This window comes from Nelusetta ayraudi, unplaced genomic scaffold (genome assembly GCF_046127955.1).
Source record: "Nelusetta ayraudi isolate G7.1 ecotype Tasmania unplaced genomic scaffold, CSIRO-AGI_Nayr_v1 ptg000052l, whole genome shotgun sequence".
NCBI classification, from domain to species: domain Eukaryota; kingdom Metazoa; phylum Chordata; class Actinopteri; order Tetraodontiformes; family Monacanthidae; genus Nelusetta; species Nelusetta ayraudi.
In genome coordinates, this window is record NW_027466102.1 from 3240298 (window position 1) to 3264611 (window position 24314).

Below are 24314 nucleotides of genomic sequence, written 5' to 3' on the forward strand. Positions count from 1 at the left end.
ACATTTAAACGCCTGTTCTTTAGGCCCAATTGATCAAATATATTTAAGGTAGAACCCTTCAACCCAAATACAAAAAGGTTCATTTTGAAATTCTTTTACATTGTTTTGGCTGAAAAGTTTTATTTCTATAAGTCCTTTAATTAGTTGGGGGGGGGGGGGGAGAAAGACTTGCACCTGTTCAAGACTGGTTATTGAGATGTCCTTCACATTTTTAGCACCAAAAAGAAAAGGTTAATTAATTTTCCTCCATTGTAAAGTGCCATTGCCAAATACCAGTAAATTCCACACTGAAGGCCATTACTCTCTAAGGATTAAGATTAAGATCACCCACATGTGGTAGATTTTCATTTAATATAACACACAGTTCAGAATTTGTCACAGCAAACACCACTTACTACACTAAGCCCCATCATAGTTTGCTAAATTACTATTTGCTCAGACTGAGTCATTACCAGGTACCACACTGAGTAACATCCATTACAGATGTTCATAATGAAAGTGAGAACACCTACAGTGCATTAATTAACATAGGGCTGGCATATTGATAACTTCATCAATGTCATGAGAAAAATTAGCAAGAAGTCATCATGACAGCCAAATTGCATGGTAATATATTTAAAGCAGCAGCTGATCTGGCTTTAACTGCAATTATCTCCACATCCTAGCTTTGATAGTATTAGTGGCCTGCTTCTGTTGTGTGTTAACTAAGAGACAGCCAAAGGATGACAAATTAATCGGATCGGAAATGTCCCAATTCTCTCGGAGAAATTATCCAGATGACTGTAGGAAAGCATAGAAGAAACGGTTTGTTTTAAAGGTCACAGCTACTGTAGTGAACAACTGTAACTACAGTATGTTGTTAGAGCGTCGGTCCTACATTCATTGTCTTGTCAAAGCAATTTCATTGAGTTTTTGTATTTTGATGTGCTGCAACTTTGATTAGTGTCCTTCTACAATGTAAATTTTTCATTTGAAAGGTGAGACAGTTGTCGTTGTTATCAAGTGTAAAATCAACTGAAGGTACCTATACCCAAGAAATTGGCCACTAATGGGTTGACCGCAATCTTTGAGCAGATGGTATTAAACATTTCTAATGTCAGTCCTTCCATTGGTGTATCATGTGACAGACTCATTAAAGCGTGTCTTTTTGCCCAGTGTGTCTAACAATCCGGTGCACGCTGCACAGGTATTGTGGGAGGAGTTGTTATATCGTTTCATTGTGTGTGTCTTTCCTTCTCTGTTTCCTGCAGCACAGGCTCAAGACAGATGAAGCTTAACTTGACACAGCTGCCTAATTAAAAGAGAGGCACACCTCGGAAATCCCTCATGTGTCAATTTCTATATGCCTTACATGAGAGTGCGGCGCAAATAGGCCTGAAATGTGCAAGGCTCTGTGTTACTGGCAGTCAACACAGAATGACTACAAAATCAATCAAGTAATAAGTGGCATAGCTATTTTTATGAGGCGTAGATAGTGAGATTACTATTGAATAAAAAAAATGTTTGCACACCAAAACAGATTCCAGAAAATTGTTGCACGGGCAACATAAAGAACAAAGAATACTTGTGGATTTTAAGGGTTTAAGGGTTTTAAAGGTTCAGCTGTGAACTTAAAAATAAGTTTTTGCTACCATAAAGTTGAATGAATGCGAAGGCTAGATCGATGACTGATTAGTACTAACTTAACTAGCTAACTTTTTAGCTTTTTAACAATATATATAGCATAATTGATTCAACTGTTGTGTATGTGGTATGGATGCATAAATGTGCATTAACTCTGCTGGTGGACAAAATAAATAATTCAATCAATAAAAAAAAAGTTGGAGGTTATAAGAGCTTCTCCAAAATCCACAACCATCCCTTTGGTCTGGGTTCTTTTTCTAACTTCGTTCGGTGTTTCACTATGGGAATCGCTCTCGCGTGACCAGTTCTGGAAGCTCCAATGACAAAACGTCTGTCCATGACAGACAGGTCGAACTGTACCTGGGGCCCGCCCCTACCCACTACCACAGTCGACCCACCCCTTTCCAAGCATTCTCGCTTTCTTCCCGTGTGAAGTGAACGGGAGCTCCCGCAGCGCGTCCAGGCTAACCACCAGGTGCGGCTAAACTGTTCGTAGACGTCCTGTTAAGGATTGCGTCGCCGAACGCGGTTTCTGGTATCGGCTTGGATCCGCTGGGTTGGTGTCTTCAGGACATTTGTTGGCTTCGACGGGAGTAGTGTTCGTGTAAAAACGTACTGTTCTCTGGCAGCACAATAGTTACGCGTTGCACTGTGAGCAAGTCAAGTTGGCTAAGGCGAACGTGTCACGACGAGCCTCGTTCGGTTAGCATTAACTTGTTAGCTGAGCTAAGCTTGGTGTGTCCGCTAACGTGTTGCGATGAGTGCACACATCCGTTTCTCAGCGAATTTTTCGCCATTGTATGCCACAATGTTTTCAGCCCCCGCCAAAGGGCAGGAGACGAAGGCTGCGGGCTCTCTGTCCCGAGAATGCCCTGCGTCGTGCGGGTCACAAATCTTGGGAAGGGATCCCCACCCCATGTGTAAAGCTTGTAAGGGCGTTAAGCATGCACAAGCGTCACTGGCGGATCCCCAATCTTGTCCCCATTGCACCACAATGCCGGAGAAGATTTTGGAGAGGAGACTGAGGGTTGCGGTAGCCAGTAGTCACGACCCATGTCTGCCTGCTGCCTCAACACAGTCTGCAACCACATCCCATCCCCCGCGAGCTACACGGAGCTGGGCGGACATGATGGAAGATGAGTCCCCTGATATGCCTCTGCTCTTTGAGGATATCTTGGGGATGGAGCAGGACACAGAGGAGGCTGACGAAGCCAATTCTGACCTGCTGGAGGTAAATGATGTTGACGATGTGGAGGATGACTCCACATTCCCTGTCCAACAATCAAGACCTCCTAGCGCTTTCAGATGCAGTTCCCCCAATGGATAGTAACTTGTATGAAGTCTGCAAGAGAGCTGCATCCAAACTGGGCATCCAATGCCCTGTGGCCCTGGATGCCGAAGGTGCTGAGAGGGATCTTTATGACGGTAAGAAGCTCCCTCCAGCCCAGCCTTCAGCAAAGCAGCTCCTCCCGGCAGTGCCTGCCTGCATGAAGGAGATGAAGCGTTTCTGGTCCAGTCCATTTAAGAGTAAGCTTCCCACCAAGGGCTACTCTCAACTGGAAATACACGGGATGGGAGAACTGGGGTTGGCTGGACCCCCAGGAGCCGTCAGTGGCCTACCATCTTCACCCTAACCGCCGTTCTCTTTCAGCGTCCAGCAGCATTGCCTTACCAACGAAAGCAGAGCGCGTTAGTGCCTCCACTTTCCAGAGGATGTATAGGTATGGAGCTCAGACAGTGTGTTCTCTGAACGCAATGACCTTGCTGTCTGCCTACCAAGCTGTGATCCTGGAGGAGATGGGCCGCCAGCTGGATACCGGGTCGCCTAACCCTGCCCTTTGGGATGAGATCTGCGTGGTCAATGACCTCATCCTGCGTTTCTCCAGGGGTGCGGTGCAGGGTAGTGGACGCATCATGGGGCTTGCTGTGGCTGGTGAGAGAGCGCTATGGCTGAACCTCTCAGGGCTGAGTGACGCACAGAAGGCGGACGTCATGGATGCCGAATATGACCCCACCTCAAAACGCAGAGACAGACCAGCGGTCAGCAGGCTAATCAACAGCCCCGCTCTGACTCTGGCAAGGCATGGGGGAAGCATTCTTTTGCCGCCGTAGCAACAAGAAGCCGTACCCCCAGTCGTGGAGATGGGAAGAGGAAGAACCCTTCCTAACCTCTCCTCCTTCTCCTCTTCCTCCTCAAAAAAGAATGAGGAGGGAAAAGTGCTCAATGGGTATTGTCCACTGTTCTGAAGGGTTACAGACTTCAATTCGCTATGAAACCACTGAGGTTCAACGGAGTGGTAGTTTCCATAGCGAACGGCGATGGTGTGCGCATCTTACAGGACGAAATAACGTCGCTGTTGGAGAAAGGCGCGATCAGAGTGGTCCCACCAGAGGAAATTCACATGGGGTTTTACTCCCGACATTTCCTCATTCCAAAGAAAGGGGGCTCATCTCTTCGTCCCATATTGGATCTCCGAGTGTTGAACAAGCGTCTACGGAAATACACATTCAGAATGTTGACACAAATTGCTCTGTCGCGTTATTCGCCCCCACGATTGGTTTATTACAGTCGATCTGGCCGATGCCTATTTTCACATCGGCATTCACCCGTTGCACAGGAGGTTTCTCAGATTTGCCTATCAAGGCAGGGCGTACGAGTACAGACCCGTCCCGTTCGGTTACCGTTGGCACCAAGAGTGTTCAGCAAGTGTGTGGAGGCAGCGCTGTCACCGTTGTGGAGCAGCGGCATCAGGATATTCGCTTACATAGACGATTTCCTGAAGATTCCACCACGGTTATAAACCACTGACGGGATCTGGGTTTCAGAATAAACTGGGCGAAAAGCCGAGTGATTCCCGCGCAGGACACGGAATACCTCGGCCTCAAGCTAAATTCCCTATCGTACCGTGTCACTCTGTCAGAGGGGCAAATAACGTCTTTCACTCAGTGTCTCTCCCGTTTTCAATTGGGGAGAGTGGTGACGTTCAGAATGTGTTTATGTCTGCTTGGCATGATGGCCTCAGCGATTTCGGTGGTGCGATTGGGTCTTTTAATGATGAGGGATTTTCAGCGTTGGGTGGCAGCGTCGCGTCTGTGCCCGCGTCGTCACCTCAATCGCAGAATAAAGATGATGCCGTCGCCGATCGCGGCTCTTCGCCCGTGGAGAGACAAGACGACTTTGGAAGCGGGCGCACCGCTAGGGGCGGTGTCATCCAGGATCACCGTGACAACCGACGTGTCCTTGTCAGGGTGGGGAGCGACCCTGAGGAGCAGGGCTGTGAACGGTACATGGGACATGGACAGTGCTCAGGCTCACATAAACATTTTGGAGTTATGGGCGGTGTTTTTGGCTCTGAAACGCTTTCAGACGTTTCTGCAGGGTCAACATGTGTTAATAAAGATGGACAATTCCACCACAGTGGCGTATATCAACCATCAGGGGGGCACTCACTCGCCACAGCTACACAATCTGGCTCGCCGGATAATTTTGTGGAGCAGCAACAGATTCCTATCGCTTCGTGCAACACATATTCCAGGTGTTCTGAACAGGGGCGCGGACCTGATGTCACGAGGGAATCCTCTTTACGGGGAATCAACTCTTCATCCTCAGGTGGTGCGTCAAATATGGCAGAGGTATGGTCAGGCTGCCCTCTATACTTCTCCCTGTCAGACGTAAGCGCTCCTCTGGGAGTGGACACACTAGCGCATCCTTGGCCCAGGATGTTGATCTATGCATTCCCACCCCTGAGTCTAATCTCTCCCACCCTGTCCAGGGTGAGGGACCAGGGGTTCTCACTGATTCTGGTGGCCCCTCGGTGGCCAGCCAAACACTGGGTGGCGGAGATAGTTCAGCTTCTGGTGGGAGAGCCTTGGCCTCTGCCCATATGCAGGGACCTAATGTCTCAAGCCAGAGGGGAGATTTACCACCCCAACCCAGACCGACTGATGTTGTGGGCCTGGCCGGTGAGAGGTGGAACCTGAATGCGGCTGGTTTGCCGCAACGGGTTATAGATACTATTCAGAACGCTAGAGCTGCTTCTACTCGTTCACTTTACACTTGTAAGTGGCGGGTTTTTGAGAAGTGGTGCCGTGTGAGGAACACGTTTCCTTTTCATTTTTCAGTCGTTGAACTGTTGTGTTTCATGCAAGATGTGGTTGGTAAAGGAAAGGCTTTTTCAACTATAAAGGTGTACTTGGCAGCTATTTCAGCATGTCATGTTGGCTTTGGGGATAAGTCTGCGGGACCGCATCTCCTGGTTAGCCGTTTCGTGAAAGGAGCTCGAAGGAAACTTGCGGTATCCAGACCCTTGGTTCCCCTTTGGGATCTGTCAATCATGTTGGAGGCTTTGTCTCAACACCCATTTTAGCCTTTGGATGGAGTGGGGCTAAAGTTTGCTTCGCTGAAAACTGTTTTACTGTTGGCTGTAACTACAGCAAAACGGGTTGGTGATATGCATGCGTTATCTATTCGACCCTCTTGCTTGCAGTTCACACCCGGGCTCACTAAGGTGTGTTTAAAGCCGAATCCAGCCTTTGTTCCGAAGGTGGTGGAGGCCACATACAAGTGTAGCCGGATCGAATCAAGGGCGTTTCATCCTCCGCTTTTCTCGTCAGAAGAAGAGAGAAGGCTCAACACTTTGTGCCCAGTACGGGCACTACAGGTGTATTTAAATAGGACAGCAGCTTTCAGGAAAGTCGACCAGCTGTTAATAAGCTCATAAGGGAAAGCCAGTGTCTCGTCAGAGACTCTCTCATTGGACTGTGGAGGCCATTTCCATTGCCTTTGGTTGTAGAGGCCTTCAGGCCCCACAAGGTTTAAGGGCTCATTCAACTCAGAGTATGGCCACTTCATGGGCTCTGTTCAGGGGAGTCTCAGTCCAGGATATGTGTGAGGCGGCAAGCTGGGCGTCGCCCCACACATTTGTTAGGTTCTACAGAATGGATGTTTCAGGTCCTTCTGTGGCACAGGCGGTGCTTGATACAGCAGTGCCAGAGGCGTAGACAGGAAAAGGAGGTTTACGTCCCTAATAAATAGCGCTTCGGGATGCTCATGCATTCCGGGAGTTGTCTATATCTCCCATAGTGAAACACCGAACAAAGTTAGAAAAAGAACGTTGGGTTACTTAATGTAATCCCTGGTTCTTTGATAACAAGTGAGGTGTTTCACCAACATGTCCCTCCTTGCATGAACACGGTAAGAAAACCGTTGAGAATGCTTGGAAAGGGGTGGGTCGACTGTGGTAGTGGGTAGGGGTGGGCCCCAGGTACAGTTCGACCTGTCTGTCATGGACAGACGTTTTGTCATTGGAGCTTCCAGAACTGGTCACGCGAGAGCGATTCCCATAGTGAAAAGATCAAAGAACCAGGGATTACATTAAGTAACCCAACGTTACATTTAATTCAAGAAGGATGCGTTCAATTAATCTGTGAATTTGGTCGCAATCACACTATCATGTTTATGTCTCCTGTCATCAGAACATTTCAGAATGACTACTGTTGTTCTGACTTCCATATATTAATGTGTATAATATTAAATAAGGGGTATAAAAGCAGCAAAGAAGCCTAACAGCCTGCAGATTGAGGCCATCTGGGCTTTCTGCCGGCTGCAAAGTTCTGGCAAACCATGAGAAAAGGGAAGGGAAGTGCTGATTAAGCAGAGTCTGTAGCTCAGGAGGTAGAGTGGGTTGTCCAATGTCTGAAAGGATGGCGGTTCAAATCTCATTCCATCCCAGTCTGTCGTTGTGTCCTTGGGCAAGACTCTTAACCTTAAATTGCTCCCAATTGGGCTGGCAGCACCTTGTATGGCAGCAGCCACCCATTGGTATATGAGTGTGTGGGTGAATGAGAGGCTATTGTGAAGTGCTTTGGGGTACCGTGAAGGTGCTGGAAAGTGCTATATAAGTGCAGTCCATTTACCATCCATCCATTTTCAGAAGCAATTGTGGAGTTATTTACTTTGTGTGGACGAGGAATACAAAAATCTCTTACCTTAAAAGAAGAGTGGTGTTAATTAGGCATTGATTGGTCTCTTCAAGGAATTTTACAGTCTCTTTTAAGTGGTGCTGACAATAAGGCCCTGTTCCCACGTGGTCACTTTCAAGTGGTTTATGTGATCCGATCACAAGTGGACAGCTTTGACCACATTTGTTCCCACCTGGCATTAACATGCGTAAGACAAACCACTTGTGATCAGGGTGGTGGGGTGCGACCACCCCATGGTATGTGAGGATGAACAGCTGTGTGTCAGATGTGGTAACCTGCAGCACGGAGGCCCCGCAGGGGACGGTGCTCTCTCCATTCCTCTTGACTCTTCACACTTTGGACTTCAGGTACAACTCCAACTTCTGTCACCTGCAGAAGTTCTCCGACTCAGCCATTTTCAGCTGTATATCAGAGAGGGACAAAGTAGCAGTACGGAGGACTCATCTGGGAATTCTTGGACTGTTGTCAGAAGAACCACCTGCTGCTCAACACAAATAAGAAAATGTACCTTTCTAAGGGCGTGTTCTCATTGCCTCGCCACGCCTCGCCTCGGTACGATTGTGTTTTCATTGGCTCTGTGATGACGAGACCGTGGACAGAGTTGACGCGGTAAAGGGGGACAATGTTTTCGACGGCATTATTTCTGTGCGATACACAACAGCGCAGCGATGGACAAAGTAGAAGTTGTTTCATACCTGCTGCTCGGTCTGTGATTGCTTTTCTGTTAAAGAAAGAAGAGTTTTCCTCACTGAAGTCACAGTTGATCATTTATGCAGGCAACATTTATAATTTATTGTTTCGTTTTCTGGGAGAGTAAAGGTGTAGTTCAACCTTTATATTTTCACCAAAAGTAAACACGAGGCAGATACAACGGGAAAATAGCAAAAAATAGTATTTATTTAAAAACAAACAAACAGAAAACAGACAGTAAACACGTCTACTTATTTGAAATAGCTGCCCTAGCGAGCCAAGGATGAGATGTTCGAGGCTTCCTCGCGGCGAAGAGCCACGTCCTCTCGTCGAATCAGTATTTCCTCTCGCCTCAAGACTCCTCGGATTCTCTAGCTTACCGTGCCTCACACAGGAGCAACTCGATTTGTTCCGAGCGCTTCGCCATTTGCTGCTCATCGTTTTCGCGAATATGGTCGAACACAGTCGCGACGTCGAGGGCATTCCCGGTTCGCCTGCCTCTCCCCAAAAGATAAAATAAACATGTATTGAAATAGCTGTTTTCAAAAAATGTATACACATATAAATATATTTGTACACCATCAATAGCAGCTACTTGTATTCACGGTAAAATGTACCTGACATGGAAGTTCCATGTCGAAGGAGTTGGCGTCGATGTCCGCTCCTTCAGGGAACATCGACGAGGACAGTGAGCCAATCCAGTGCTCTGCTCGTCGCTACGTCACCACTAAACTCGCTTCGTCTCGCTTGGGCCCTGAGCGATTGAGGTACCAAAACAGCACCCCCTACAACCGTGTAGCAGCTAGTGCGAACGCCCGGCAACCGTACCGTGGTGAGGCAATGAGAACGCCCGCTAAGACATAGGCAAATCTGTGGGGGCTTCTGTGGTGAGCTACGCCATTGTGTGCTGGGGGAGTGACGTCACAGACAGGGACAGGAGGAAACTGGATAGACTGGTTAGGAGAGCCAGTTCCATCCTGGACTGTCCACTGGACTCCATCCAGGAGGTGGCGGACATAATGTTGTTGGCCAAGCTGACATCTATCATGGACAACACCTACCTTGGCCTCACTCTAACACCAAGGAGGTCGAGACGATATCCCGAAGTAGTCCTTGACAGACCTGGACTACACGGATGACATCAGCCTACTCTCCAACCATATGGACCAAGCACAGGAGCTACTGAGCAGAGTGGAGTCAGAGTGTGCCAAGGTTGGCCTTCGGCTGAATGCCAAGAAAACTGAGGTGATCACCTACAACATCCAATCGGGACATCCACCTCTGATAACAACAGGAGGCACTGCTCTTAGGGAAGTCAAGGACTTCAACTACCTGGGATCATGGGTCAACTCAACAGAGCAAGATCTTAAAGTGAGAAAGACACTTGCATGGAAGGCCCTGAATGGCATGGTCAGTGTATGGAACTCCAATCTCCCCTGACAAATCAAACTCGGCTTCTCTATGCAACGGTAGAATCTGTTCTCCTCTATGGCAGTGAATGCTGGACCCTGAAGCCAACGCTGCAGAAGTCTCTTGACGGTTGCTACACCAGAGAACATGTAGTGCTTAACATAAGCAAGAGTATGCATATTACCAACAGGAATCTGTATGTTGGAATACCAAGGGTGAGCGATAAAATATCAGCCAGGAGAATGAGACTAGCAGGACACTGCCAAAGGCACCAGGAGCTGCCAGCCAGCAAACTGGTTCTGTAGGAACCAACACATGGGCACCGGTCACTAGGAGGACAAACACTAACATATGTGGATGTACTCAAGAACGCATAGACGAGCTGGCCAGATGTATGGAGAACCGGGATGACTGGAAGCTATGATGGAGGGCTCATCTGAGGACGACCTGAGAGATTTTATAAAGGTGCTATAAAACATTTATAGGTCAATATAATGTACATAATTTCAAAAATAATTCAATTGTCGATATAATTAACAATTAACAATATCTTGTGAATATCTTGTTTGTCTTGTTCACCATTTGTTCCCTGTTAGCCTATATATATTTTTATTTTATTATTATTTTATTTATTTTAAATCAATATAATCTCCATTCTTTTCTATTGTATTGTTGTTGTAACTATGCAAATTTCCCCAATGTGGGATCAATAAAGGCTTCTTCTTCTATTTTTATGTATTTCTAGCATGGAGTGCAGACTTTGGCATGGTGCAGCCAAAGTCTCTCCCTAAGTCAAAATGCATTTTGCATCCATTATTTACCACCAGTTAAAGTATTTTTAAATGATAATTTTGAAGAACATTTTAAAGATAAAACATTAAACATTAAATCAAAACTCAATTTTTGTTGTCAATTCTCAGTGTTTCGTGAGGACTGGCAGGTATTAAACCTGGCTGTGTTGGTTAGGGGTGTCCTGTTGTTGTTGTTTCCACAGTGTCACTTTCCTGCACTTGATATATCCACATTTCAGCTGTTCTGCGTGTTTGGCCACAACAGATGCCATGTTTTTTTCAAAACATCCTCAGTGCCAACCCTGTTTTCATAAAGCTGGGTAACAGAAATTTTAACTTATCTGATAAGCAGTTTCCAAGGAAACGTGTCAACATTTGCTGCAAGACCTGAAATGAGAAGAGGCTGGAAGCCAATCCACTGCCTCCTACACCTGCTTGGCTATGATTTTATTTCTATTTTTTTTTTTTGCTGTGCAGGATTTTGAGGTGCTTATATAATGTTTTAGCTAACACTGAAAAGGACAGGTAAATGCATTGTAGATTAGATTGGGTACTAAATATCTTTAAAAAGACACAGAGATCCCGGGGGAATATTTTGTTGCAGTTTCCAGACCCTATCTTCCGAAAGCAGTGTGGGAGGCTTTAGACGTTGCTGCCGAAGAAGCTATGATGGATTTCATGTTCCCTATATAGAGCTTTCTTCTACTGAAGCATGCACAGAGACGAAGGTTGTGTCCAGGGTGTGTGATATCACTACAACATCAGCTAGAGTCTGCCTACCGAGAAGAGCACACAGCAGTGGGCGGAAGTGGGTGGATATATCAAAAGGTGAATGCAGCCTCTGCTACAAAGCTACATCCAATTGAATATGATTTTGTTTCTGTTGCAACGTCTCACACTCACTCCACTTACATAAGGTTAGCCGCAACCCTTGTGTGCATAAGCAAAAAAAGACAGGACCCTTAAGGAACTGTTTTGTGCCTGCTTGCTGCTCGTCTTGGCTGTTTTATTGCAGCAAACAAAGATTTTGTGCAAATATTGTCCTCAGTTTGTCTTATTGTAAGCTGCCAAGAACTATATATGAAAGAAATGTCATTTATTCAGGAAGACAGATCAGTGTTGATTGAGTTTGAACAACTTTAAAGCAATAACAACCACAAAAAAAAAAAACCTAATGCAGAAACGCAATTTTACTCAAAATGTAAACATATTCACACACACACACACACACACACACACACACACACACACACTTGAACTTGAGTTCAATGTCTATTGAACTGATTTGATTTGGTTTGTGTCTCAGTAAATGGGGCCAATCTTTAGTCAAAGCTCTGTGGAGTAACAGGTGATTAAAAGCGGATGTTTTTTGTCAACGCTGACTGGTGTTATTCTCCACCCGCTGCTGAGTACCAAACGCCCCCCACCCCTTCACCAGATAAAATGAGGATATCCTCCTCCACATTTTATCTAAAGTTATGCAACCATTTTGGGAATTTGTTGGCTATGCACTGAAAGTAGTGCAGCACCAAAGCTTTAAATTAAGAGCCAGCGGTCTCTTGGTAATTTCCCAGAGAGGGAGAAAGGATTCCCTTTCTTCCATTCTCTCCATTCTGCACCAGCGGTAACACCGCCCCCCCACCACCACCACCACCACCACCGCTGCGCGTGGTGTTTCCGACAGGAAGAGAGGTTTTTTGCGCGATTCAGCAGGTGCTGACAGATGCAGATTTAACATCCAGCCCAGGAACCAGCTTGTTGATCACAGCCACACAATAGATTGCATAAGCGGTGGTGCAGGAAGGCTGTCATCGACGTTCCATGGACTTGCAAAGTGAGCTCTTTAAAGGCCAGAAGGAGAATATGTATTCAATGAACAAAGAATAACAAACAAAATAAATAATAAAAATCAATAGAGACAAAGAGGAGTTGTTTCAGTTTCCCGCAGCCGGTGACAGCATAAACAGTGAATGTCTTGAAAGGGTTTTGTAAAATATTCCGTTCTGGCATTCAAACAGGGATTTCTGATCGAATATTTTCCCAAATGTTCAAATGTTTTCCCTTGCATATATATGTGTGTGTGTGTGTGTGTGTGTGTGTTTGTGTGTGTGTGTATATACAATAAGCTGCACTGTCCAAGCCTCAAGCCTTTGCATGTTCAACTTTTTTAGGTATAAAGTGCAGAGTACACTCTTCACAAGGTTTCACGTCAGAAAATAGGTTTATTATACAATTAGGAGTAAGAGTTCTTTCCCCGCATCGTATCTATTTAAATAGGCGACTGAAACTCTGTGTGGTTCACCTCAGGAAAATAAGCAAGAGGTCAGAGGTGCCTCATAGTTGCATCAACTCTTCACAGAATGAGTGGGTGGCACTCTCCAGGAGAGTGCAGTGGATTTGAGTCTCTCTGCTGCTACTGTTACCTACAGGGTCTTCAGACTTAGCATTATGACACAGCTTTATTTTTTAGTTCCTTTCTGTTGAGCCTGCCGGCTTTCCCTGACATCGGGCCACCTCCCCCGCAAGAAATGTGCATCGGACTGGCTGCCATGTGACTGAGGCCATAATGCTTAGCTTAGGTTGTAGCGCCGTCTGTTGCAGATGTTGGATGACACAGACCTATGGGGGAGATATGAACTCTGGGAAATTGTAAAATGTATAAGCACTATATATATACTTAGACAAACAGTGGTAAGAGATATTTGACCGAGAACTGCAGACAACCAAACTTTTCTGGTGGCAGACATTATATATTTTCAAAAAAGGTGCCCTCTACCCAACAGTAAGAGTGTGCTGACATGCATGTGTGTGTGTGTGAGAGAGAGAGTGAGAGAGAGAGTGTGTGCAGCATAGGAGAATTTTACCATTACCAATTTTACTGCAACCATGTGCAGACAGAAATCTCATGCTGTTGTGTGGATAAGCTAAATGAGATGAGGCCATCAAGTAAGGACAAGGTATGGACTTGTTCTACGGAGAGAATATCCTTCAATGACTTCTGCTGCAATCTATATAGAAAATGTCATTAGGGATGCAGGTGGTACAGTTGGGGCATGGTCTGTTGGTGCTGGAATAATTGTAGGGGAAAAACACTGCTTTTGGTAGAAATGTGCCGTTCATATTACCATATATCTGACATCTATAAAGTCTCTGCACCATACAAAATGCCTTACAGCATTACACACCCACTACCAATTTACTGTATTCATCCAAACAATGGGAAGAAAATGTTTTAGGCCAAACTGACTCAACTTCAAATGAATTGGTTGATGGCTGCAGGGACCAATCTGGATTGAAGGATGAATCTCTCAGCAGCTAATTTGGGATAATCAAGCCACCTCAAGAGTGCAAATTTAATCAGAGTGCCGCATTGACTGTTGTGAAAATGCAGATCAGGCTGAATGAGATACAGACCCTGCTCTGTGGAAGCAGATGTTAAGTAACTTCCAAACGTATGTCTCCAAAATAAATCCGTATTTGTTTGAGGAGAATTCGTTTTACCGGACTCTCTTATAAATGCATGTAGCTACTTATCTGTGAATGTCAATGAGAACACCCACTTTAACCTCTGATGTGTAATAATTGATTAATAAGGTTGTCCATGAAACTTGAGAAGAAAGATGAACACATTTGAACTGCCCCATCTGTGGCCCACTGGTTTTTGGTAATTCTCTTACCTTTCTATTTTTGTTTTGAATTTAAAACCACCATTTAGAACCTCCAAATATCTGTTTCCTTGAGGAAAAAAAATGATGAACTCATTTTATGAGCATTATATATGCGTATTAGAATATTTCTATCTTAATAGTATTACCTTAAAATTAACAGAATTCAAAACAAGCAATGAAAACTAAAATTATTTCTACAAGTGAAATCATGCTTGATATTATAAACAACATGTAAGTCTACATGTGTTATGCCTGAATTAACTAATCTATTAATTAACACCTTTGAAAACTACCTTAACAGTCGGAATGCAGTGTTTTTCCAGTGAATGCAGTGTTTTGGAAAAAGCTCGGGCTTCTGTAACCAATTACATACAGTACTTTTTATGTGACTGGGATCCACCCTAACCTTGAAAATCCTTCTACAGTCCCTGGGATTTCAGCAACGGTTGCTATGACAACTGTGCATTTTATTTCTGGCTGATTTGAAATGGTGTGTGAGATCAGAGATCCCAAATGTTATGTAACACAATGTGCAGTGTTCCAGACTGGGGTTTCCTGTAGCAGATAACTTCAAGTAATTAATTGCAGGGGAATGGCAGACACTCGAGGCAATTCGGCATCATCTCCATTTTTTTAATCACATGGGCAAGACTTAGGATGTAATTGTTATGTGGGAAGCCAAGCAGACAGACATATGCCCCAAGAAAGTCTATTATGCACACTACATTTCTAAGTTGTTAATGACTGAATTTGTTAATTGAATATAAAAATTGCATGACATAATAAAAGCACGTCTTTAGATGGTGCTATAAAATGTATATTTTTGCAAAGCAAAAAGACTTATGGTGAAACCTTTGGTTGAAGCCACTGAATTTTATCATTTCAAAGTCTCTTTGAAGTAACAAAATTGGTTGCTTTGTGACCACATCCCAGTGGTGTCCACAGCTCTTTTCAATGTAATTAAGCCCTGAGCTTAGACAACCTGTTCACTTGCCAGGTCGGAGAAAAATATCACTATGGTAACAGTAAAATTCAAGTAAGAGTATTCTCATCTCTGCAGTCCACAGTGACAGGAGTGTCCTGACATCATTATAAAAGCGTAACCCTATTATATGAGAGGTCGTTCAGGCAAAAAAGTCTTTTTTTTTGCCACTTTGAATTAGAATGTCAGGAAATTTGTAGGGATAATTTGACATCCACGTAAGGTTTAAGAGTGATGAATCATTAAGCAGTACCACTTGGAACTTTAGAGTTAGAAAGTTTGGAGCTGGAAGGAGCTGCTGATTATGATACATTTGGCCATATGGCCAGGCTGAATAAGAATCAAAGGATGTGGAACTGGTTGGGCAATTTACTTTCAAACATTAAACAGACTGGCGAACTACAGTGGTGGAACCCAACTCGCAAATCTTTAGTATGCTAATATTTATTCCCCCGTTTGTGAATACTATGTATCTTTACATCTCGGAATTAGACCTGTGTATATTAAATGTTTATCACATGAATAGTATATGTATAATATTTCTTCTTTCTTCCACTCCCCCCCTCTCTCAAACAGACCAGAAGTTTCCTCCTTGGTCCCCATCTCGAACACTCAATTCCAAGGTCAATGAAGGCAGACGCCACCCTCCAGCAAGGAACATGAAGGGCTTATCGAGCAGCCGCTCCCAGCACCAGATTCCTTTACCCTACGGCTTGGACTATGATCCCCATGTCCATGACATTCACACTCACCATGGCTCGGAATCCCGCCACTCGTCCTACCTGCTTAGCCCCACAGAGAGCTGCCCAATGGACTTCCACCACCGGTACTCACCACGAAGCTCCATCCACTCTGACTGTATGATGATGTCCCCTGTCATGATGCCCCCGGCTGCGGCACCGGACCACATCTCCAGCAGCACATTCCCCAGGATGCACTACAGCTCTCAGTACTATGACTCAGTCACACGGGACGACTGCGCTGCCATCACAGCCTCCGCCACCTCTCCGGCCGTCACTGCCGCCGCAGCAGCGGCCGCTGCCTCCTCCCACCTGTCCGGCACCAAAAGCAATCGACTTCCCGCTAACCTGCTTGACCAATTTGAGAAACAACTGCCTCTACACCGAGATGGCTTCCACACGTTACAATACCAGCGCACTTCCACAACCACTGAGCAACGCAGCGAGAGTCCCGGTCGCATCAGACACCTCGTTCATTCCGTTCAAAAGCTCTTCACCAAGTCCCACTCCCTAGAGGGATCATCCAAGATGAACGGCACAAAAGGTGACTACGGAGGAGGCGGAGGGGGAGTGGGTTATCATCACCATGGCCACCACTCCACCAAGCATGGGAGCAAGCGGAGCAAAAGCAAAGAACGCAAGCATCGCTCTGGAGGGTGGTGGAGCTCTGATGACAATCTGGACAGTGACAGCACCTATCGAACACCTAGTGTGATGTCGCGGCACCACGGCGAGCATGCTGGCCATTGTTACCCAGAGTCAATGCACAGTCACCACTTTGGGGACCTTTCACTCAAGACCTCGAAGAGTAACAATGACGTCAAGTGCGCAGCCTGTGAGACGATGGCCATGGCTCCCGAGGGCAAGTTTATGAAGAGGAGCTCATGGTCAACACTCACCGTCAGTCAGGCCAAGGAAGCTTACAGGAAGTCATCGCTTAATCTAGAGAAACCCATGATGCACACAGACCTCAAACCATCACGGACATGCCACTATTTGCAGGTAAGCTTTACTTTATTCAATATAAATAGCCCCCCCCCCCAAAAAAAGGGTCAGATTCCATATCAATACCCTAAACATGGATTCAGAATATTTATGTCAAGCTACACTCATTAACCACTCTCTGGAATACTACCTAATTGACTCCAATTCCTGCCAAGAATGCTCTTTAGATTCCAACTTTCTTTGTCTATATCACCTGCGGTCCTTTGCCCAGAAGCAACAGGACAAGCAGAAACCCATATCTGTGAGGCTGTGCCTTTTGGCCACTGGCATTTGAAAATAATATGTGTCATCTGGCAAAGACCCTGCAGCAATTACAAACATTCATTCAGTAGAATAAAGATGGAAGAGATGATCCATTGACTGTGCTGTTGTTTTGTATGTAATAAGAGGGGATTTTCTACGACAAAAACCTCAAGCATGGCATTGAGTCTATGTGAAACAAAACTAGTACTTTGCATTTGATATGACAAATTAATTTGCCTTCTAACAGAACACGTTTGATAAATGTAGCTATCCCGTATCCTCTATAAATGTTTCTTGAGAGTTTGCAATAACAACTTAATACCTCCTGAACCATTGTCGTTCTTTTGGTCTCACGTAGATTAGCCCATCCAGTTGAGCGCTGTCCTAACACAGCACCATGAAAAATGTGCCAGTCACAGTGGCCAGTTTAGAGGTGCAGTAGCACAGCAACGAGGTTGCAGGTATGATTCTGACCCAGGCCTTTCTGTGTGGAGTTTGCATGTTCTCCCTGTGCCTGTATTGGTTCTGTCCAGGTAATCTGGCTTCCTCGCCCAGCCCAAAAACATGCACATTAGGCTAAATGTCTGCAGCTGTGGAACGTGGATATTTATTTGTCAATATGTAGCCGGACACCTTTGCCTCAAATTGGCTGGAATAGGCTCCACTCACCAATGATACTGACTGAAGGTCAAACAGTTGTAGAAAACAGATAGATGGAAGTCAGTCCGAGAGTACACTGGGATAGTATGCCGCAATATGTTTGGGGCTTTTACTACATTCCCCACAATTAGAATAATGTATATATATATATATATATATATATATATATATACACACACACACACACATATATGTATATATAATAAGTGAACAAGTTGTTAAAACCCACACACACAAAACACAAACTGACTGGTAGTAACAAGTCTTTCCACAGCCTTAATATGAGACACTTGTGGCAATGAAAAGACGTTTTATTCTAAAATGATTACCTGACTGAACCAGTGTTGTGCATCTTGGCCGTCTGGTCTCCAGACAGATTCTGAAAGTTTCCGGTGAAGCATTAAAAAGGCACACAATAAGGATATGCTAATGAGCCTCCATTAATGAGCCCTGTCTCATTAACCACAGCCTCAGATGATCCATGTAGATCAATTACGTCAATTACGGGGAAAATGATTGTTGTACTTGACTGTGGTTTTAAAAACCTGGCATATTTTATTTTACTCATGAGAGAGAGAATTTTGCTGATCCTTGTACACAAGTCTGCATCGCCATTTTACGGGGAGGCAGCATGAACAATTTGTTGAGGCGTAATTATAATTCTTTTTTTTTTTTTTTTTATTGTTAGCAATCCAAATACTACCATCTCTACGAACGGGAAATTTCCCTTCCCGGAGATGCTATTTACCTGAATGTACCCAATCAGGCAATGCATTGAGGAATGTGCGGTTATTCTTAGCTTCAAAGGTTCATACCCGCGTAGGAAACAGAAAGCCTGGCTGTTTTTTTTGTTTTTTTTTTGTCAATGCCTTGGTTAACCTCACAACCGTGTATTTCCTGCCAGCTAAAAGCGCCTCTCTGGAGCTCTCAGTGTGCGTCACAGCAGGCCAATGGTTGCAAAGGTTGTGTCAGGTTTATAACGTGGATGGAGCAGAATGAAAATTAGGTTCTGTGCAGGGAAAGGTAGAGCATGGCAAGACTGGCTGACTTTTTCTCCCCCTCTGTTAGCAAGGAAGCATAAATATACTGCCCAATATGGCAATGTAATATAAACAAAGAATCATCTTTTTATCGGTTGTATTATTATTTACATTAAAAAAAATCATTAGTAAACAGAGTAGGGCAGCCCAAATTTGCTTTGGATCAAGGGTAGTTTTAGCAGCATTTCATATAAAGCTTCAATACTCTTTTAATTCTAATTTTCATAAACTACACCGGAGTGAACTACACTGAAAAAATGATGTAAGAAAACATCCATTTCTAGAGCTTTCCACCTTTATGTATTTGCTGAGTGTCTCCCTACGCTACTATGCAGTTCAAACCTTGCCCAGTGGACGAGTGGCATTGAGTCAAAGGAGATGTTGGCTGTTCGGATGTGTGACAGTAGAACACGGCAGGCAAGAACAGACCGAGCAAAAGCACACACAGAGGCACTAATCGACCTCTGGGCTCGGCAAAAGTAGTACCAACCACTTGGCTGTCTGCGGGGCCGGAGTGGTGATTGCGGCAGATTAACAGCTGTACGACGGGGTGAAGAGAGTAGTGGGTAGGTCATTAGCGACAGCTTCCTGCCTGGAGCTGTTGTTTCAACAGCTCAGTCTACCATGTCCGCTGGGAAAGCTGCCCAAGCTGGACCAGTGACACGGACACGGTGGCGTCAGACGCAGTTGTCTCGCGCCGTGCCACCATAGTTCAGTGACTGCGGGTCATACATCAGGGATTTCCACTTGTTCCGTATGCTGCATCCATTTGAATGTATTGATCTATTGTGATTGTGTGATTCATCTAAATTATAAACACAACAATATAATACGGTGACCTCTGAGCTATTCCTTGAAATCACTGACCAGAAAAAGGCAGGAAAGGTTTTTATGCTCAAAGAGAAGGAAAATCTGCTTTTCACAGCCACAACTGGAAGCTCATATGATGTGATTTCAATGGTGGAGCACGGTGACACATTGTCTAACTACAATTTAGGTGATTATAACTATTCAGAAAACAAACAGTGAACATTTAATTCATTCGTTTTTTACAACCATTTCTGCTGCACCACGACCTTCTTACTTTGAGGTGACAGTGATGTTTATCTGTGGCAACAATTTACCAAAAAAATATATTTTGCTCTGTGTTTCAAATTTTCTTTTCACAGTCCTGAAATACAACTCCGGTATCTCTCTGTCCATGTGGCGCATAAAGTGCTTTAACGCAAGCTTTCGCGACAAAACTGGAATTGTCGAAATTTGCACAGGCTGTCAATTTTCTATAAACGAGCAGCGTGTGCGTCAACACCAGCAGGTTAGGGTTACCTTCCCGCTATGCTGGGCTTGTCTCTCCTCTCTACCCTCTGGGTCCTCCTGTATTCTGACTCATGCAGATAAAAGTGTCTAGTTTTCCAGATGGATGCAGAATCAAAAACTTCTTGTGTCTAAGATTGAAAACTGCCTTCTGCCATGGTGGTACTGGTACTGGTAGGGTTAGATATTGGTTGGTAGATATGTAAAAAAGTAGTAGTTAGTTGTTCTTAAAGGACTTTTAAAGGTTAAAGGTCCAGAGTATAACATTTTTAAGAAAGCCTCCTGACAAGTTTCGTATTTAAGGCACTGTCGGGTGGGCTTCCTTAAAAAAGGGCGGCGCTAGATGGCAGCTAACTAAGAGCAAGACTCTTGCTCTATGCTCTATACATATGAGAACCGTTCTAAGGGTAGGAAAATTAAAATGACTTTTATTGTACTGCCAGTATACACTTTATTTATTGCATTTATGGGCAGTATGTTAAGCTTTTACCAATATGAAAATCATAAATGAAGCCAGATTTTACATAATGGACCTTTAAGACTAGGGAGTTTGGAGGGTGAAATAACAACGACAATGAAAATGACGACAATTTCCTGTGTTATGGCGCTGATTTTAAAATAAACCGAAGCTAATTGGCAAAGTGTTCTGTAAACGGAAGTATTACTTTGAACGGTATACGGCAAAACCAATATCATCCACAGGTGCCCCAGGATGAGTGGAGCGGATACCCCGGTGAGAAGGATGACGAGATCCCATGTCGGCGGATGCGAAGCAGCAGCTATGTCAAGGCGATGGGGGAGGTGGATGACGAGAGCGGTGACTCGGACGCCAGCCCTAAGACTTCTCCACAGAAGGCCATTCGCCCCGATGCACTTGTACTCAAATCAGCCATGCAAAGAACACATTTAGACTCCCACAGGTAGGCTTACTAGCCGACTCACCACCACCACCACCACGTACCTCGCGCTGGTTCCATCGCGCTGGTTCCATCGTTGCAAATGAAATCTCAATGTGTCAAGGTGCAGTTGAGGGAGGTATCCTGACAGAAAGGCCACATGCCACGTTTTTGACAAGTTTGCTTGCATGACTGTCGCAGGGGGTTTAAATGCATTGTTCTGTTCAAAAATATTATAAAAAAAAAACCTCAATGTTTTTAATCATGAGTTTAATTGAAGTGAGTTGCCCATTGACAAGACATACAAAGTGAAACATAGTTAAGTCTTTCATACAAGACACAAGGAAAGAACGGCTTTTCTTAATTGAACTTAATGGTCACTTTGAAGAGTGTTATTTGCATGTTCTTCATCTACTTTTGGACCAGAAGCACCAAAACTTCTTTCCTGCAATCCCAGGTGTTGAATTTACCGTTTGATTTCCTGTTAGTTGTTGGTGTTTCTTTCCAGATGTCGCCAAAATGCTCTGAAAATGAGGAGGCGTGATCATGCTACCATTACCTCCCCGGCCCCTCGGTGCTCTGAGCTATTTTCGTTTCCACCCACTGAGTGGGGTTCCGATCACTCTGTGCTTCTAACACAAACAGATCAGCCCTAATATTTTTAGACTGCAGTGAATGATTAAATAATAATGGGCCTGCAAAGCGTTTCAGACTTGTCTATTCTTCCTCATAATTATTGATTATATTTTTAGCTACTACTTTCTTTGCGTGACTTAGTCAACAGGACAACAGTAGTTTGGCTAAGTCACCAGATCTTCAGAGGGATCTACATGTATTTTGGGTTATATTCTGGCTAATACACTATTGGTATCTGTGCTTCTACATTTTTTAAATGGCAAATTCATTCATTACATGTGCTAACACTTTTTTCTGAGCTGTATTCAATTGAGGAATGAGTAAGACGCTGCCTTGTTGTGATCACAATCAATCACACAACTGGGACATATGTAGCAGCAGCTGTGCCTGAAAAACACAACTGAGAGTCTTCTTCATATGAAGCACAGTTGCTTTCAAAATATTAGAAGGGTTGTTTTTATTGTGTCCCGTATGTATTTATCTTCCTGCCTATTTAAGATTCAAATATTAACAGCTCCTTTTTGTATGTGAAGCACCAAACCCGATACTGTTTGGGCTTGGGTTGGGTATCCAAGCGCTGGTGAGAAAGACCAATCGGCAGCCAGTGACTGTGCATGTTCACTTTTGTTGTAGACACATTTTGTGAACCATGTTAAAACTAGCACTTTTCTGTACTTTTACTGCTGTATGACCTTCACAAATCAGGACACAAAGCAGATCATCATCAAGGGGACCATCAGGTACATTGTCTGACATGGTAGCGGCAGGAAAAGTGTAAGACAAGACTCCAGTGAAAAGCTAATTCAGTCGGTGCTACCTCTGTTCATGACAGTAGATTTAGCCCTGAGTGTGAATTCACTGTTCACTTCAACAATGTCATCTTACAATGCCCCACCCTCTGTTCAGCCAGGGCTACCACCTGCAAACCACAAGAGATATGCGGCCCCACCCTAGTGTCACTCTGGACCCCGCCACCTCTCATGCCCCACCCTTCCGCTCCCGCAACCAGAGTTATATGCGCGCCGTCAGCACTCTAAGTCAGGCTAGCTGCGTCAGCCAGGTGAGTCTGCAATGCACGCATGGCACTGAGCAACACCAACAAGCAACAGACAGAGCTATGATGTCAATAGGTAGCAGCTTTATGTGGAGCAAAATGAAAAAGCGCTGTCTTTGCTGCTGGTCAGAAGCTTTTTGTTTACAATACACACATTTAGTCGCACTAAAATTGTCTTTTTTTTATTTTTTTGCTGTTTTAGAGGGAAAATAAATGTGTACCTCTCAAGCTTAAAAATTTAAAATATGCACTACGATTGTGAATTGAATCGCATTTTCACTTACAAAATCTTTGATATGAACCTTCTGCGACAGAAAGCCTAATGTGGAGACTAAGTAACTTTGACTTGACACTTACTAACTAGACTTGCTTTAGAACATTACAGATGGACAATTGGACGGTCCACACATGTACTGCAAACTAATTGTGTTGATGCAAATTAAGTCTCATGGAGATACAGAGCTACTGAGAAAAAAAAAAAAGGTCTTTAATTTTCAGAGATTCTTCTATGACGTCGTCAGTCACAACCCTTTGAGCTGGTGGGCAAACAGAAGCACTTAAACGTGTTGCCACATAACTTATAAATACACACATACACAATCCTCTACATTTGTTATTTGGATATAGATGGATTCATGCAGAACGTAAGCTAACTTATTGGCTGCACAATACACAAACACAACATAACACTCCTGACAAACACTTTTGTCCAGATTTCTTTGGCTAAACGTAACATAGCTGAGTGAGGTACTAAATAGTACTGCCAGTCCTACCACTGACAGAGCTGTTGGCGCTGCAGCACTATCTAAGGAAGTTTGGTTGTGCCAAACCACACAATGCAGAAAAATCTGTCAGCCACTGACTGGTAGGTAAACCATTAATTTGATGTCCCGTAGCCCATTTGCACAGAGATTGATTATGAACCATCTCTGTTGATATCGGGCGCCCCGCGGAACCCATCTGATCATTCCAAGCTCTTTTATTTATGCCCCCCAGCCCTGCGGTAGGACCATAAACGTGAGACATAAAAGCCTGCCCTGCCAGGAACGCTAATCAAAATGAGCATTTCCACTAGAAAAATGAACGTCACCCTAGGACTTGACTTTTAACGCTGGCTGAGATGCACTACAAACGGTGACTCGGCATGGATAATGACAAAAACTGGGCTTTCCTGCAGATTAATTCTGCGTATTGGCTGTTGCCCCAGATTTCCCAGCCCCCGCTGGTTAATGGTGGCAAGTCGTTCACGACCCCTCACGTTCCACTGTTCAGATTGAACTTTTTGGTTGTGGGCTGCTGTCGTATCCCTCTCTCATGTTCAACAGAAACACAGTGTACTGCACAGCCATTAACTTTCAAACGTCATGCAGGATCTGTGGTTGCAGCACAACTGTAACGCTGTAATGTGCCGACCATAGTGCAGTCAGTGTGGCCTGGACATTGCTAGCAATTGAAAATGCATAAGGAGAAAATAGAAAATGCAAAAACTCTCCCCACTCATGATTGCTTAAGATTCTTTACTTATAAATATCGAACTAATATGTCGCAAATCAAGCTTCTAGTTTCTGCCAGTCTGCAGC

The 24314-nt window shown here is 44.4% G+C and overlaps 2 protein-coding genes, 1 long non-coding RNA gene and 1 pseudogene across 3 annotated transcripts in view; 3 read left to right on the top strand and 1 right to left on the bottom strand.

Moving 5' to 3' along the window:
* Positions 1–24314, top strand: part of LOC142896257 (protein NLRC3-like) — a 243361-nt gene that overhangs the window by 51454 nt on the left and 167593 nt on the right. The gene's annotated exons all lie outside the window — the stretch shown is intronic.
* Positions 1–24314, top strand: part of dlgap2b (discs, large (Drosophila) homolog-associated protein 2b) — a 48239-nt gene that overhangs the window by 15105 nt on the left and 8820 nt on the right. The window contains exons 2-4 of the mRNA XM_076037576.1: positions 15723–16888; positions 20851–21068; positions 22587–22740. Coding sequence (XP_075893691.1) covers positions 15806–16888; positions 20851–21068; positions 22587–22740 — 1455 coding nt within the window. The 5' untranslated portion in view covers positions 15723–15805. The remainder of the gene's footprint in view (positions 1–15722; positions 16889–20850; positions 21069–22586; positions 22741–24314) is intronic.
* LOC142896023 (uncharacterized) lies at positions 2750–5604 on the top strand (annotated as a pseudogene).
* On the bottom strand, positions 8701–9085 carry LOC142896108 (uncharacterized). Its single transcript, XR_012928300.1, has 2 exons — positions 8983–9085; positions 8701–8912 (listed from the first exon to the last, which is right to left on the bottom strand). It is a non-coding gene; the product is annotated as an uncharacterized LOC142896108 (long non-coding RNA).